Genomic DNA, 15,617 nt, shown 5'->3' with positions numbered 1-15,617 from the left:
CAAGACACAGCCCTGGCCTCCAGCTGCTCTCACCTAGGAGACACTTGGAGCTTGTGCTGAGGATTTAGCAGAGTTGAGGGAGGGCAGCTGCCTCAAAACAACCACACGGCAGCACGTGCCAGTGAGCAGCTAGCACTGGGACAGCCTGTGGTTATCGGGCACAGTGGGGACTACTTGTCTGGCTCCTGAGGGCTCACGGGAAAGGGCTGGAGACCAGGGACTGGGTTTGGAAAGCTGGAATTCCCCCGGGCTTCCAAAACCAGAGCAAAGGCCAGGAGCAGGGACAGGCCAGCCAGCATGCTACCGCCACCACCTGGGTCCGGGCCTCTAGCCACTCCTGCCTGGGACCTCTGGTTCAGACTCAGAGACTCAGGACAAGGCATTTGATTAGCCAAGCCCAAGTCACAGGCCCACCACCTGGCTGGGCCCTGGCAGGAAGAAAAGAGCTGAGCACTGTGCCTTCAATGGCGCGACAGCACATTACTTTCCACCAAAACTGGAATTCGTGAGGGATTCTCCCAAAATCCCTAAGAGAACTAAGAGGAAGGGCCGCTGCATTCTGGGAAGCTAACAATACTGGGACCAGAAGAATTGCCAGACCTAGGGCACTATCCCAAGATTGGTCTGGGGAGGGCTGGAGAACCAGGCTAGGACGCTTCGCAGAGAGGAACCAGGTTCCAAACTCCGTGAGTGCTGGGCAGATGAGGGCTCCCTGCGGCTCTCACCCACAACTGTGGGACTCAGGGTGCTGCCACTAGAACCACGATCATATAGTTTGGATATCTTTCCCCTCCCAAATCGCTTGTGGAATTGGAATCCCTGATGTCGGAAGTGGGGCCTGGTGGGAGGTATTTGGGTTATGGGGGCGGATCCCTCATGAATGACTTGGGCCATCCCCTTGGTGATGACTGAGCTCTCTCTCTCTCAATTCACACAAGATCTGGTCAGTTAAAATATGCGGCATCTCCTCCCCAGCGCTCTCTCTCTCTCTGTCTGTTGATCGCTGACTCGCTCCCTCCTGCTTTCACCATGTGAAGTGTCTGTTCCCTCTCCCCCTTCTACCGTGAGTAAAAGCTTCCCAAGACCTCCCCAGAAGCAGATGCTTGTACCATGCTTCCTGTACAGCCCACGTTTAAACCTCTCTTCTTCATAAATTACCCAGTCTCAGGTATTTCCTTATGGCTATGCAAGAGTGGCCTAATGCAGCCACCACTGATCCTCAGGAAATGGGTGACACAGCCCCTCCTGCCAGCAGCCCAGCCTGAACTGAATCTGCAGGGCCCTGCTTCTTCCCACCTGGGGCCTCAGACTCAGTGGGCAGTGGGCGCATCTGATTGGTGGAGCCTAGGTCACGCATGCAAGCCCTCGCTGCAGAGGCTGGGAGAGCACCGACTTGGCATTTCCTGCTGCTCATGGGAGGCCTCAATCGGCCAACAGCATCCTACTACCCTGAGAAGTAAACCTGACTCCTCCCCATCCCCACAGGGCCCCAAATAGTCTCTTCCCCTGCACCCTATTTCCCCAGTTTTCAGCACAAAATTGCCAAGCTCCAGCCCTTCTGGGGGGCCAGGGTATATGTCACGCCCTTGGTCTTGTTACAAAAATATATAATTAGACCATTAGGCTGAGACAGCTCCCGTGCCCTGGATTCCTACACAAGCAAACTGAAGCCAATGTAAACAGTAAAGCAAAACACAAGTTTGGCCCAAGAGAAACTGCCACGGAACCTCTAGCTAGGGACCTCCCACGGCACCACCCCCAAAGGAGGCAAACGCCTCACCGCAGCAGACCCAGGAGGCCCTTTCTCTGCCTCCACATCCGTTCTCCTGCTCTTCACATGGCTACACATAGCTCTCTGAACCTCTCCCCGTCTTGAATGTTGCCTGATCCATGAACCCTTTCATGCTCAAATCAACTTTGTTAAATGTACTTTGTCTAAAGTTTTCCTTTGGACAGACTGCCTGTCTTTGTCTACTCACATCCTCTAGCTCTCGGCCTGAGTGTCACCACTTCGGAGAGCACCCGGGCTCCTGCAGGTCCCCCTTGATTCCGCACCTCCCCGGCCGCTCCAATTCCTGGAGAGCGCATCTCCCATCTCAGGTGGAGGGTGGATGAATGTTTGCACCCATCCTCCCAGAAGCCCCACTAGGCTCTAGCGCAGGCGTCCCTAAACTTTTTACACAGGGGGCCAGTTCACTGTCCCTCAGACCGTTGGAGGGCCGCCACATACTGTGCTCCTCTCACTGACCACCAATGAAATAGGTGCCCCTTCCTGAAGTGTGATGGGGGGCCGGATAAATGGCCTCAGGGGGCCGTAGTTTGGGGACACCTGCTCTGGAGATTTGAAGTTGCTCATTATTGTTCCATGGTGGACTTTTCAAGTTTTAGGATATCTCGTCTTCAAACATGTGGGGGTTTTAGGAAACCCCTGTAACTCTCATACTGGCTTTCTCACTGTGGGCGCTATTGACCTTGTGGGCAGGACTCATCTTTCTTGCATGGCCTCAGAAACACGTGACCCACGTTCGGAAGTCCTGAACCCTGGGGACGGAATGCCAGTGGCACCTTCCCCAGAGAGGAGTCAACAAGCAGCATCATCCCCACACATTTTCAAAAGCTGCAGGGAATAGGACAACACAAATGTAAGGACTAATGAAACCCTGACACTTGACAATTCACAGACAAAATATAAGAAAAGCCCTTGTCATGTCCTAGCCTGCTGGCCACAGCGCTTACTTACACTCTCATTGGAGATGTTCCCCAGGGGCGCTGGGTAGGGATATTTTTCCTCTCCTCCATGCCCACCCCATCCCCAGCCATTCCCCCTCCCCCAGTTTTCCACAGCAGAGGCGAGACCAGCTGGAACACGGAATGAAATTTATTGAAGAGAAACATGTACTGAAACCATTGAAGAGAAGGGAACCACAACACAGAGAGAGTATGCAAACAGCCACCACAGGCCACAGGTCCCAGGCACCCCCCTCCTGGGGTTCCTGGCAAGGCTCGTAGTCTGCCTCCCCTCGCACTGCGGCCCCCCGCGGCCACTTCCCTCCTTCCCAAGGGCCCCAGGTCCACCTCTTGCCAGGACAGTGGACTCTGGCAGTGTCCACTGGCTTCAGGGAGCCCCCTCCCAAGCCCATCCCTACCCTATGGCCCTCACAGGACAGTCACAAAACACTGGAAAACAGCAGGGAACACCCCACCAGGCTGAGGAAACTGAGTCACGAGTAACAACAGGGGTGGAACACCAAAGCACAGTCCCTGGGGAGCCTCACACAGCCCTCTCTGCCCTGGGTCTGGTTCTTCTTCCACAGTCACTGTCACCATCACAGTCACTGGCACCGTGTCCTGGTACCTCCTTTCCGCCATCTCCCGGGACTGTGCTGGGGATCTCCAGGGAGGAGCTGCTCAGAGAAGAATACACACAGCTCCACCAGAACAAGCAGCCCCTGGCCTAGGTCTACACTAGGAAAGCAGAGGTGGTGCTTACAACAAGGGACAGACAGCAGCGAGCAGAGCGTGGGCTCACAGGAAACACATAGCACGTGTCTCAGGTCCAGAGGCGGCTGCCCAGGTGAGCGCACAGCGTACGACTTTGCACAGGAACGATGTCCAGCAGTGAGTGGGTGTCTGCTGGGCACATGGGTCACTACAGGGCCTACATAGGTGAGGGTGAGCTTCCTGGAACAGGGAGCAGCCTGCCCAGGGGATGGCAAATGGGGGGACCCCTCTTGGGAGACCCAGGCAGCTGGCACCCTTGAGAGGGCCTCTTTCTCCTTCTTTCCCAACCTAGGGTCAGGGTGGGGTGCAGACATCTTCAGGTGCCCCCACCCAGGCCATGGCTGGCCTCTCAGGGCTCCCTCTAGGCAGGCCCCCTGTGATGACAGGGTTTGGGGCTGGTGCTGGGTTTGCTGAGTGCAAGGGAGGGAGGGAGGGAGGGGTGCCTCTCCCAACCCCATTTGGAATCATATGTGGTCATCTGGATCATGGGGAAGGGCTGGGGGTGGTGGCCAGGGCCTCTTGGGGAAGGTGGGAACCCCTACTCCTGATGTGGGGTGAGGGACTGGCCCTGGCCTGGCCTCCATCTGCTTCCAGGGTGCCCCTGCCTGAAAGGAGAGGAGGCCCCGGGGCCCTCGGAGCTTATTTGCCCGGGGAGGATTTGGGCTGGCCCGCCCCCCCAGCCCCATCCTCATCCTCGTTTTCAGACTCCTCCAAGATGGTCTGGAGCCCCTCCAATGGGGGATTCCTGGCTTCCTGGCCTCTCACCTGGATGAGGCCCTCTGGACACCAGCTAGGACCTCTTGGGAACACCCAGACAGCACTGCCCACCCAGGCTGGGAAGGAGCCCCAGGGGACCTCTATGGGCCCCACCCCACCTAAGCCTTCCAGGCCAGTAGGAGCATTTTCATCTTCCCCAGTGGCAGGGGCACCCCTGGCGGCCACTTTGGTGACAGAAGTGGCCTTGGCAGCATCTTCCCCGCTGGGATCAGCTTCGCTGGTATCCCCTTGGGCTGGGGAAGCCTGGGCGACATCTCCTCGGGCAGGGGCCATCTGGGCGGCAGATGGTTCTTCACTCTCCGCTGGGGCATCTGGCCAGGCTGCACCGTGCTGGCTCCTCGCTGGGGAGGCCGCCCACACCTCCATCTCCCTGATGAGCCGAAGCAGCCGAAGGAAGCCGGGCGGCCTCCTATCCAGCTGCATCCCCCTCAGGGTATCCTGGGGAGCCTCACTGGGGCGGGTCTGAGACAGCACCTGCCACAGTCGAAAGCGGTTGGCCATGGCTGGGTGGACGGCCCCCTTCTCCACTGCCCTCTGCAGCAGGCCTTCCAGGCGCACCACGAAAGCAAACAGCCCCTCCTGGGGCCCCTGCGTGCAGGTCAGGAACTTCAGCCAAGAAGTTATTCGAGTGTCCCTGTTCCTAAACACCTGCCCCAGCGCCGCCAGGCAGTCCCCCGCAGACAAGTTGGGATCTTCCCCCAGGAGGCCGCTCACGACATCCAGGGCCGGGCCACCCAAGCTCTGCAGCAGCCACCTCCTCCTGTCCCTTTCCGACTCGTGGTACCACAGCTGCAGCATGTCTTTGGCGTGCTCCAGCCAGCTCTCAAGGGACTCTTCCACACAGCCTGGCTGCTCCCTCCCAGAAAAGGGTCTCAGTTCCCGGGAGGCCCTGTTTTCCTGCACAGCCTGCAGGGGGCAGCCCCAGGGCTGGACCCAGGCTCTTGCTGTATTTGTCCCTCCTGCCTCACCCGCAGCTCCTGTGTCACCTGTGGCTCCTTCATATGACTCTCTTGCCTCTTCTGCAACTCTCAATTCATCTTCAGCTCTTGCCTCACCTGCTCCTCCTGCCTCACCTGTGCCTCCTGCCTCACCTGGGTCTCCTGCCTCACCTGCGCCTCCTGCCTCACCTGGGCCTCCTGCCTCACCTGCCTCTCCTGCCTCACCTGGGCCTCCTGCCTCACCTGCCTCTCCTGCCTCACCTGGGCCTCCTGCCTCACCTGCACCTCCTGCCTCACCTGGCTCTCCTGCCTCACCTGGGCCTCCTGCCTCACCTGCGCCTCCTGCCTCACCTGGCTCTCCTGCCTCACCTGGGCCTCCTGCCTCACCTGCGCCTCCTGCCTTACCTGGGCCTCCTGCCTCACCTGGGCCTCCTGCCTCACCTGTGCCTCCTGCCTCACCTGGGCCTCCTGCCTCACCTGGGCCTCCTGCCTCACCTGCCTCTCCTGCCTCACCTGGGCCTCCTGCCTCACCTGCACCTCCTGCCTCACCTGGGCCTCCTGCTTCACCTGGGCCTCCTGCCTCACCTGCACCTCTGGCCACTGCTTGCCCCTGGGGCTGTGCAGGAAAACTGGGCATATTCTGAAACTCAACATCAGGTACCTGGGGCAGGGAGATCACTCTCCAGGGCCCCCCTTTGCCTGGTATTTTACAGGGAATCAAGCTTCGGTTTAAATACTCAGCAAACTCCACAAAGGCTACCTTGGCCCCGAGCTCCTTTCTGAAGTGCTTGGTGAGCACTCGGTACCTGCCCAGGGGTGACAGGGCAGCCCGCACGGCCTCCTGGAACTCATGTTCCTCGCAGTCGTCAGGGATATCCAGGATGAGCAGGGAGCGCTCTGCGTTCGCACCCATCCACCTGCACCAGTTCTGAAGCATTGCCCGAGCCATCGCAGAGGACTTGAGGGAGGGAGCTTGATCAGACAGGAATGCGCGATGACTGTTGCAGCCTCTGATGCAGCCTGTGCATGCAAAGAGAAAAGCTTATTTGTGCCACTCACTCCCACCACTCATCTGCCCCTACATGTGGGAGGGGGACAGGGCTGGAGCTCCTCTGCCTCCTCATTTTAACTCTTTGATTTTAGTGAAATTTTCATGGCAAACTAAATTTATTTGCAAGATACAGGGCTAGTCACATTTTCTATGTTACCTGGTGCCATTTGTAGTAAGTTAGTTTTTTCCCCACAAAGGAACTGGGAAATTTATCTAACTTTTCAAAAGTTTTGACAAAAACTTGTTCACAACATTCCCTCGTTATGTTCTTAATGTCTGCATGGTATGTAGCAATATCCTGTCCTTCATTCCTGATATTGATTAGTGTTCATTCTCTCGTGTGTGTGTGTGTGTGTGTGTGTGTGTGTGTGTGTGTGTGCTGAGACAGGGTCTCTCTCTGTTGCTCAGGCTGTAGTGCAGTAGCTCAATCTCAGCTCAGTGCAGCCTCGACCTCCTGAGCTCAAGTGATCCTCCCACCTTAGCCTCCTGGGTACCTTGGACTACAGGCACACGCTAACACACCTGGCTAATTTTTTGTATGTTTTGTAGAGGAAGGGGTCTCACTATGTTGCCTAGGCCAGTCTTGAACTCCTGGGAGAAGGCAATTCCCCCACATCAGCCTCCCAAAGTGCCAGGATTACAGGCATAAGCCATTGTGCCCAGCTCTCTCTCATCTTAATTAGTCTTGCTATGATTCATTAATTTTGGTACTCTTTAAAAAGCCCAATGTCAGGGTTTGCCGATTGTCCTTCATATCTCTATTACTTCTTTATTTGACTCAGTCTGTGTTTACTTTTCTCTTCTTTTTCGAGCTTCTTTAAATGGCCTGTTTGGCCACTGCTTTTATGCTTTCTTTTTTTCTGTTATGAGCACTGAAAGCAAGAAATTGACCTCTGACCACTTCCTTCCTTCCAAATGTGTAGGAATTTGGATAGGTTGTATGTTTTGTGCGGTTTGAAGTATATGTAAGTTTCCTGTGTGATTTCATTTTTGAGCCATGGATTTCCAAATATTTAGACATATGTTATTGTTATTAATTTCAAATGGCATTCCACTGTGATCAGAGAACTTATCATGTAAACATGCGATCCTTTTCAGTTTCTGAAGATTTTTCAATGGCTCAACATGAGGCCTGTCTAAGTGAATGTACAATTTGCCCTTGTAGTGAATCCGCATTTTCTAAAGAGGCCAAGGTCCACCCCCTCCAGCCATTGCAACTCCTGTCGCTATTCCACAGGAAAGAGGCTACCTGAAGCCTTTCCAATTCCACCTGTAGGGGGCCAGGCTCCTCACGGCACTGCCACGTCCACAACCTCCAGGGGGCGCTCACAGTCGCCTGTACCAGTGGCCGCTAGGTGGCTTCCGGCTTCGCACCCTCAGGCATTGGCGCTCCTTCCAGAGCATCTCTCACTGCGCACCGGAGACCGTCCCCTCCTGCCCCCAACGCGCCCTTCCCCACCTGGCTCTCCTATGCACAGCTGGCAGGATTCCAGTCTAGACCCGGGCAGCAGGGCGTTCCACATGCTTAGACACGAGCCTTTCTGTGGCCTCCCCACAGCGGGGAGCTCAAAACTCCAGCCCCGCACCCCCAAGTCAGGAGCCGCCATAGCCTGCAGTGGCAGGGCACCCTCCGCTCCGTTTGGCCCTCCACCAGGCTTAGGAATCATCTCTGCCCTCACCCGCCTGCCCCGGGACCTGCGCACGGCGCCCGCCGGCAGACCCGGCCGCCCTCCATTCCTGCCACCCCATGCTGGGAGACCACCAGAGAGCTCTCCCCCGCAGCGCTCCAGGGCTCCCTCACCTTCCCGCACACTATGCCCAAACCAGGCCAGGCAGGACCGCTGGCCCCCGGCTCCACATCCCACTCATCACCACCCACCACCCCCGCCCGGGCAGCTTCCCGTGCCTCCACCCCAGACTCCAGTGACACCTCCCAGGCCTGGGTCCTAGCAAAGTCCCCACAATCTACTCACTTTCTCAAACTCTGGGCAACTCCAGGTCTCTCAGTGGGAAGTCAGATGTCTGGGTCTCTCTGAAGGGTCTGAAGAGATCGCCTCAGCTCCGCAGCGTGGAACTGTGTGGCTCTCTGAGGCACTTGGCGCCAACAGCCACCCGGGCTCCCAGAAACCCCAGGTTCTCCCAGAATCCACAGGGAATTCCGAAAGAAACTTCTAGGCCAGTGTCACTATACAGCGCAAATGATTGGGTGGGGAGAGCAAGACACGGGATCACGTGGGAATGTACTGTTGTTACCATGGCAACCACGCTGAAAGGTGAAAAAGTTGGAAGCCCAGAAGCGGCAGGCACACTGATTGACCCTCCACCATGAAAATGCTTGCCCACGAGAGTCAGGGGAGTACATTTGCAAAGTGAAAGTTCGTTGTGGTAAATCGGTCCAATTCGCTCCCCTGTTTGCTTTCCAATATGATTGGTAATGTCATAAAGAGATCTTATGTTTGTATTGATCCCTTTTCTTTCTTTCTTTTTTTTTTTTTTTTTTTTTTGAGACAGAGTCTTACTCTGTCGCCAGGCTGGAGTGCAGTGGCACAATCTCGGCTCACTGCAACCTCCGCCTCCCGGGTTCAAGCAATTCTTCCACCTCAGCCTCCCAAGTAGCTGGGACTACAGGCGCATGCCACCACGCCCAGCTAATTTTTGTATTTTTAGTAAAGACGGGGTTTCACCGTGTTGGCCAGTATGGTCTCGATCTCTTGACCTCGTGATCAGCCCGCCTCGGCCTCCCAAAGTGCTGGGATTACAGGCTTGAGCCACCGCGCCCGGCCTTTTTTTTTTTTTTTTTTTTTTTTTTTTTTCTTTTCTTATTATTGATCCCTTTTCTAGTAGTATCAATGACTGGGGCAGGAATGTTAAAATATTCAACTGTAATTGTGAAAATGCCAATTCTTTATTCTACCAACTTTTGTTTTATAAGCTCTGAAGCTCTGTTATTGAGTGCAAACATATGAATTCCATGTGTCCTGATTAATTGATCCTTGTATCATCATTACCTTTTATTATACCTTTTCAACAATAACTCTTCGCACTGTTTTCTACTGGTGGCTCTGGAGATTCCTATATATATATATTTTTAAACTTTTCACTCTCTAATGATAGTTTACATTGTACCACTTCACCTAAATTTAAGACCATTTTTATTATGTAAATTACTCCACCTGAACCCCATTCTTTATGCTATAGTTGTCATACATATGATGCCTACATGTAATAAACCCTGAAATATATTATTTATAATTTTACCTTAAACTGTCACGTGTTATAAAGAACTCATAAAGAGAAAATAAATATCACTTAATATGCACCCACATATTTTGTTATTCATTTCTACCAAAGGATCAAGGTTTCCCTCTTTTCCTTCAGATCAAAAGACTTCCTGTAGCATTTAAGTCTCTTGATGAATTCTCTTAGCTTTCATGTATCTCAGAACATCCTTATTTCATCTTCATTCTTGAGGGGTATTTCCCCTGGATATAGATACAGAGTTCTTGGTTTAAATGGTTGGTTTTTTTCTCTCACCACTTTAAAAGTCCTGTTCCATTGTCTCCTGGTTTCCATTATTTCTGATGATAATTCAGTAGAACTTGTGAATATTCTCCTCTTTTTTCACTTAGTTCCATTTTACTGTTTTCACAATTCACTCGTTACTCTTACTTTTCAGTACTTTGACTACAAATGTCCCTACACATGGTTTTTCTTTGTATTTATCTTCCTTGGAATTCACTGATCTCCTTGAATCTGCAAATTATGTGTATCTTCAAATTTTGGAAATTTCAGTCATTATTTCTTTGAGTAGTTTTTCTTCCCCATTCTCTCCCTTCTCTCCTAAGAGGCCATATACACATTCGTTAGACCTCTATATATTGTTCCAGAGCTCACTGAGATGCCCTTTTCATTTTTTGAAAACTGTTTTTCCTCTTTGTTTTTCAGGATGGATTATTTCTATTTATCTGTAAGTTTGCAACTCATATGTCATCTACAATGTTATTAAGATCATCCAGTGAAGATTTTACTTCCGATACCATTTTTCAGTTTTAGAACTTACACTTGGTTCTTTTTAATATAGACAGTCCTTGATTTATGATGGTTTGACTTACGATTTTTCAACTTTACACTGGCTTTACTGGGACATCACTCCATCCTAAGTCAAGGGGCATCTGGGTTTACTGGGATATTAAATGCATTTCAAATTACCACATTTTTTACTTACTACTGGTTTGTCAGGACTTAATCACAGTAAGTCAAGGAGCATCTACAGTTCCTATTTCTCTTCTGAAATTTCCTATTTTAAAAAATTCATAATCAGTGAGCAATGAGATGGGAGTCACGGCACCAAAAAAAAAAAATTGTTAGGTAGCTGGGCATAATGGTTCACACCTGTAATCCCAGCACTTTAGGAGGCTGAAGGGGACAGATGGCTTGAGGTCAGGAGTTTCAGACCAGCCTGGGTAACATGGGGAAACCCCCTTCTACAAAAAATACAAAAATTAGCTGGGTGTGGTGGCATATGCCTGTAGTCCCAGCTACCTGGGAAGCTGAGGTGAGAGGATTGCTTGAGACCCAAAGGGGAAGGTTGTAGTGAGCCATATACACACCACTGCACTCCAGCCTGGGTAACAGAGCAAGACTCTGCCTCCAAAAAAATAATAATAAAGTGTTGGGAGCATGTTTCTTATTTGATTTATTTATTTATTTTTCAGACAGTGACACGCTGTTGCCCAGGCTGGAGTGCAATGGTGTGATCATGGCTCACTGCATCCTCCACTTCCCAGACTCAAGCAATCCTCCCACCTCAGCCTCCCAGGTAGCTGGGACTACAGGTGCATGTCACAATGCCCAGCTAAATTTTTTGTAGCTTTTGTAGAGATAATTTCACTGGGTGGCCCAGGCTGGCCTCGAACTCCTAGTCTCAAGCAATTCACCCACCTCAGCCTCCCAAAGTGCTGGAATTACAGGTAGAAGTGTGCTTTATGTCCTTAAGAATTTTTTTTTGATATTGTGAATTACTAGGGTCACCTCAGGGGTTGGTTTCTCTTGAATGCTTTTTTCCTTGATTAACAGGACAATTCTTGTTTCTTTTAGTAATCTAGCATTATATCCTGGACACTGCCCATGATGAGTTCTAGTAGCTTTGACTTCATGGTTTCTGTTCTATTTCTCCAAATATGGGTCGTTGTTTGTTGTTGTCGTGGTGGTAGTGGTGGTGGTTTGTTGTCTTAGTAGACAGTTAACCTAGCTAAACTCACACTAAGTCTCCCCAGTGTTGGGTACCAACTGCAAGCCCCAGACTCCGTTTCCAGGGTATTGGGCATCAGCTGAAACCTCTGCTCAGTTCTTTTCTTGGACTCTGCCCCATGCATGCATAGCTCTGGGGTCAACCAGAGATTTGGGCAGAGTGTACAGGCCAAACACGGGGCTCCTCCACACGGTGCTTCTCTGCTCCCAGGTATTGCCCCTCCTGCTTTCCCTCTGCCATGGCCACCCCAAAGTCTGCTCTCTGGGTCTCTGAGTTTTGGTCACCCAGCATGGCGTCCTCTATGGCCCATGTTCACATGCAGACAAGCAAGAAAGTCACCTAGTGCCGGTCTCTTCTTCCAGATGTTAACCCCCCTATGGTATCTGCCTCTACCACTTAGTACCTCACACCATCAGAAGGTTTTGTGATTAGTATTTCATCCTGGTTTCATAGGAGTCATCTGCAGGAGAGTTGGTCTGATTGGAGTGACTCCACCACTGCTGAAGACAGAACCTGACTGAAGCTTTAGCGATATTCCTGGGGCCGACACTATGGCAAGGGCCTCTAATCCGCCCTTCACTACAAGTGTTGTCGCCTCTCCAACCCATCCTCTCATTCATGGAACATGGTGCAGTTATCAAAGGTGTCTAAAAAGAGGATTTCAAGAATGCATCCACAAACTCTGTGACACTCCCCTTTGCAGAAGTGTAGCTTGATCCCTGCCCCCTTGAATGGAGTCTAAACTTAGTGACATAGAGTTCAGCAGAATCCACGGCCTGGAACCAGCAAGCGTGGCTTCTCAGACAAGGCACATGTGTCTTGGGTGCTCTCTCTTACCCTCTTGCACTTGTTTCCCCCACCTTTTCTCCCTCCCTCTCCCTTTCCCCACCCCTTGCTCGGTCTCCCTGCACACACACAGATCCCCCTGCCTCTCTCACTCTCTCTCTCTCCCTCATCCCGTAAAACAGATCATTGTTTTGCAGGAAGCCCTGCTATGAGCAGCCCTATGGAGAGGCCCATGTGGTGAGGAACTGAGCCACGTAACCAAGTGAGTAAGCCTGGAAGTGGATCCCTCAGCCCCAGTTAAGTCTCAGAGGCTGCTGTCCTGGATGACAGTTTCACTGTTGCCTCGTGAGTGACCCTAAGCCAGAACCTCCCAGCTAAGTCACCAGGTGTCATTTGTTACGTAATGATAGATAACTAAGACTACAATATCCCCCTAATGCCCAGCAGTCTACAGCAGCATGATGAGTTTTCCTCCAAGCCTACTCTTTTGAGCAGCATTGTCTTAGTAAGTGGCACCAAAAGTCGCCCAGGGAGGCACTGTCAGGTGGGCCAGCAATCCCACAAGTAATATGAAGCCTGTTCATAACCAGGAACAGACACCAATCTTAGAGGAAGGATGGAGTATGAAGAGTCAACAAATGACTCTGCAGAGAGCTGCTGTGAGTTCTGAGAAGCAAACCAATGGCCGATGTCATCCTGAGCCCAGGGAGGGGAGCATTTAAAACAGCGGGAGATCCCACAGCATCAGCGGAGAGCTGGCCCCTCGGGGTTCTTAGTTGCACACAACAGAAACAGACTGGCTGATGGAAGCCCAGAGGGAACCAGCTAGAGGGTGTCCCATAGGCACTTGGGGAGGGCTGGAGAACCAGGCTGGGTGGCTTTGCAGAGAGGAACAAGGTTCCAAACCCCACCACTGTGCTAAGTGGTGAGGGCTCCCCTGTGGCTCCCACCCACTACTGGGCAGGCACTGTGAGACTCAGAACGCTGCCACAAGAACCACAGCTTCCAGTGCTTCTCAGGGAATGAGCGGCATGGCCCCTGCCACCAGCAGCCCAGCTACAGTGAAATCTGTGGGGGCCCTGCTTCTTCCCACCTCAGGCCGCAGACTCAGCGGTGGTGGGTGCATGTGATTGGTGGAGCCTGGGTTAGATGCCCATGCCGTAACTATGAGGAAAACTGGGAAAGCCCAGACAGTTTCCACTTCTCTTTTGGGAGAGAGTTGCATGCACAAAGGTCCTGGGGCTGGAAGGGACATGCAGAGTATTGGGCTGAAAGAGGGTCAGTGTGATTGCAGGGATGGGGGGTGCCACGCACCAGTGCTGCGGAGGCCAGACGGTGCAGGCCTCGTGGACCTTGGAGGGGTTTCGTCTTCATCCTGACAGAGCTGAGCACTCACTGACAGATGTGAAGCCAGGCCTGCATGTGCACGCACAGACATGTATTTGCATGAGTGACAGGCTCTCATTGCATTTTAAGGCGATACCTCTGGTTTCATTGTGGAGAAATTATGTGGAGAGCAGAGTCGATGCAGTAAGACTAGCGAAGGGTAGCTGGGGTTGTCCCGTGAGAGATGACTGTAGCCTGGATGACAGCAAGGTCAGTGTCATGGAGCAAACAGACAAAGTCCACTTAGCAGACCTAAAATGTGCAGAGAACTAGGAATGATGGGACATGGAGGGTGAGCAGCAGACGTAGCCCCACTGTCTGGCCTTTGACATGGGTGTGTTCCAGTCACTGCAGCTGGGGACTCAGTAAGAGCTCTAGCCCTGGCGCAAGGGCACAAGCTCAATTTTGGACGTGTGCATTGGCACAGCGAAGTGCAAATAACAAAAAAGCAGGTGCATTCAGGTCGGGGGATGCCACGCGCTGAGGCTGCAGAGACCGACCCAGAGGCCGGCCTGGTCGCGCTTCAGCTCAGCCTCTGGGCCAGGAACTCTTGGCAAGGCTTGACTCTTCAGCTCCTTACCTTTGGTGATGCTCCTGGCTTTGGTCCCTGTCACCTGAAGGAATGTCTGGAGACTGGACGTTGTTGGTGGCCCTCCCAGCAGCCATCCCCTCTCTTTCTTGTTTAGCATCAGGGTCTCACTCTGCTGTCCAGGCTGGAGTGCAGTGGGGCCATAATAAACTCCTGGGCTCCAGCGATCCTCCCACTTAAGCTTCCCAAGTAGTTGGACTACAGGTGCATGCCACCGTGCCCAGCTAAAATTTTTTTTTAATGTTTTGTAGAGATGGGGTCTCGCTGTGTTGCCCAGGCTGGTCTCAAGCTCCTGATCTCAAGCAGTCCTCCTGCCTCAGCCTGCCAAAGTGGTAAGATTACAGGTGTGAGCTCCCATGCCCAGCTAGAACCTCCTTTTTGTTCCAGCCTCCATGCCTCCCCCATGTGGCTCAGGGCAAGGTGACTCCCGTCCCTAAATCAAGAGGCGGCTCCTGATTCATTTAAATGCAGCTGCACACATGTTCCTGCGGCAACTGTTAGTGATTAAAGCAGTCCATGACCCAAATGGCCCAGTCAGACCAAAGGGAAGGATTCAGATTTTATCCAAGAAGAGGGGCCTCTCTTTCCTTGAGCAGGAACAAGGAAGCACATGGTCCCAGCAGACACTGACAGACACTCTCCAGCACACAGGCAGCAGCCTGAAACCAGAGCCAAGAGTTGAGGGTGGAAAGAGGCTGGGGCCTGGGTGACAGCTTGGGACAGTGAAGCCACTAGAGGGGGCACAATAAGGCTAGCTGTGGCCACACTGGGAGGGATAGTTGAGAGACAGTTGTGATCAGACTGGGAGTGTCAGTGAAGGGAGAGGAGGTTATCCTGGAAGGGACAGTGAGGATGGTAGTGGCCACATAGAAGAGGGTCAGCAGTAGCCCCCCTCTGGGACATTCAGAAACCAGATCCACAGCTGCACCCATGAGAGAAGCTGTCACTTAGGCAGCAAGTGGAGGGCCACCTCCTGGGGCAGGTGCCCAGGTGAGCTGCAGGCCCTCTGGCTTCTGAAGGCCAAGGCATCCTGCTCTGAGGCCTGGCCACTGCTCCCTCCCGGCACCCAGGCCTGACGCTATTGCACCTACCAGCCTCACCATGAGGGTCCCATCAAGCCCTAGGGGTCCCAAGGGTGGACGAACTGCCCCACGTGGCACAAGACATTCTCCATGCCATGAGCCATGCAGTACTCTGACCCTTCTGCAGGCTCAAGGGACCTGAGGTGCTGCCGAATGCATTTCATCCCCAGCTTCTCCAGAGCCACCGTCTCCTGGGACTGCAGCATGGACATCCCCCTCCTCCACTCGCTGGCTGCACCCCATCTTCAGCACCTTT

The 15,617-nt window shown here is 52.8% G+C and overlaps 1 protein-coding gene across 2 annotated transcripts; it reads right to left on the bottom strand.

Annotated features, from left to right (window-relative positions):
- Positions 1-4,140: 4,140 nt before the first annotated feature.
- On the bottom strand, positions 4,141-6,165 carry PNMA6E (PNMA family member 6E). 2 transcript variants are annotated; one of them, XM_039464122.1, is made up of 2 exons: positions 6,016-6,165; positions 4,141-5,130 (listed from the first exon to the last, which is right to left on the bottom strand). In XM_039464122.1, the coding sequence occupies exons 1-2, from the start codon at positions 6,163-6,165 to the stop codon at positions 4,141-4,143; spliced, it is 1,140 nt and encodes a 379-aa protein (XP_039320056.1). The 2 variants fall into 2 exon arrangements, with proteins under 2 accessions (XP_039320056.1, XP_039320055.2); XM_039464121.2 differs by having other exon boundaries at positions 4,141-5,252; positions 5,502-6,153.
- Positions 6,166-15,617: the final 9,452 nt, after the last annotated feature.

The sequence above is a fragment of the Saimiri boliviensis genome, chromosome X (assembly GCF_048565385.1).
Source record: "Saimiri boliviensis isolate mSaiBol1 chromosome X, mSaiBol1.pri, whole genome shotgun sequence".
Taxonomy (NCBI): Eukaryota; Metazoa; Chordata; class Mammalia; order Primates; family Cebidae; genus Saimiri; species Saimiri boliviensis.
Note: the sequence above shows the minus strand (reverse complement) of the source record. Positions and strands in the feature narration are given on the sequence as shown.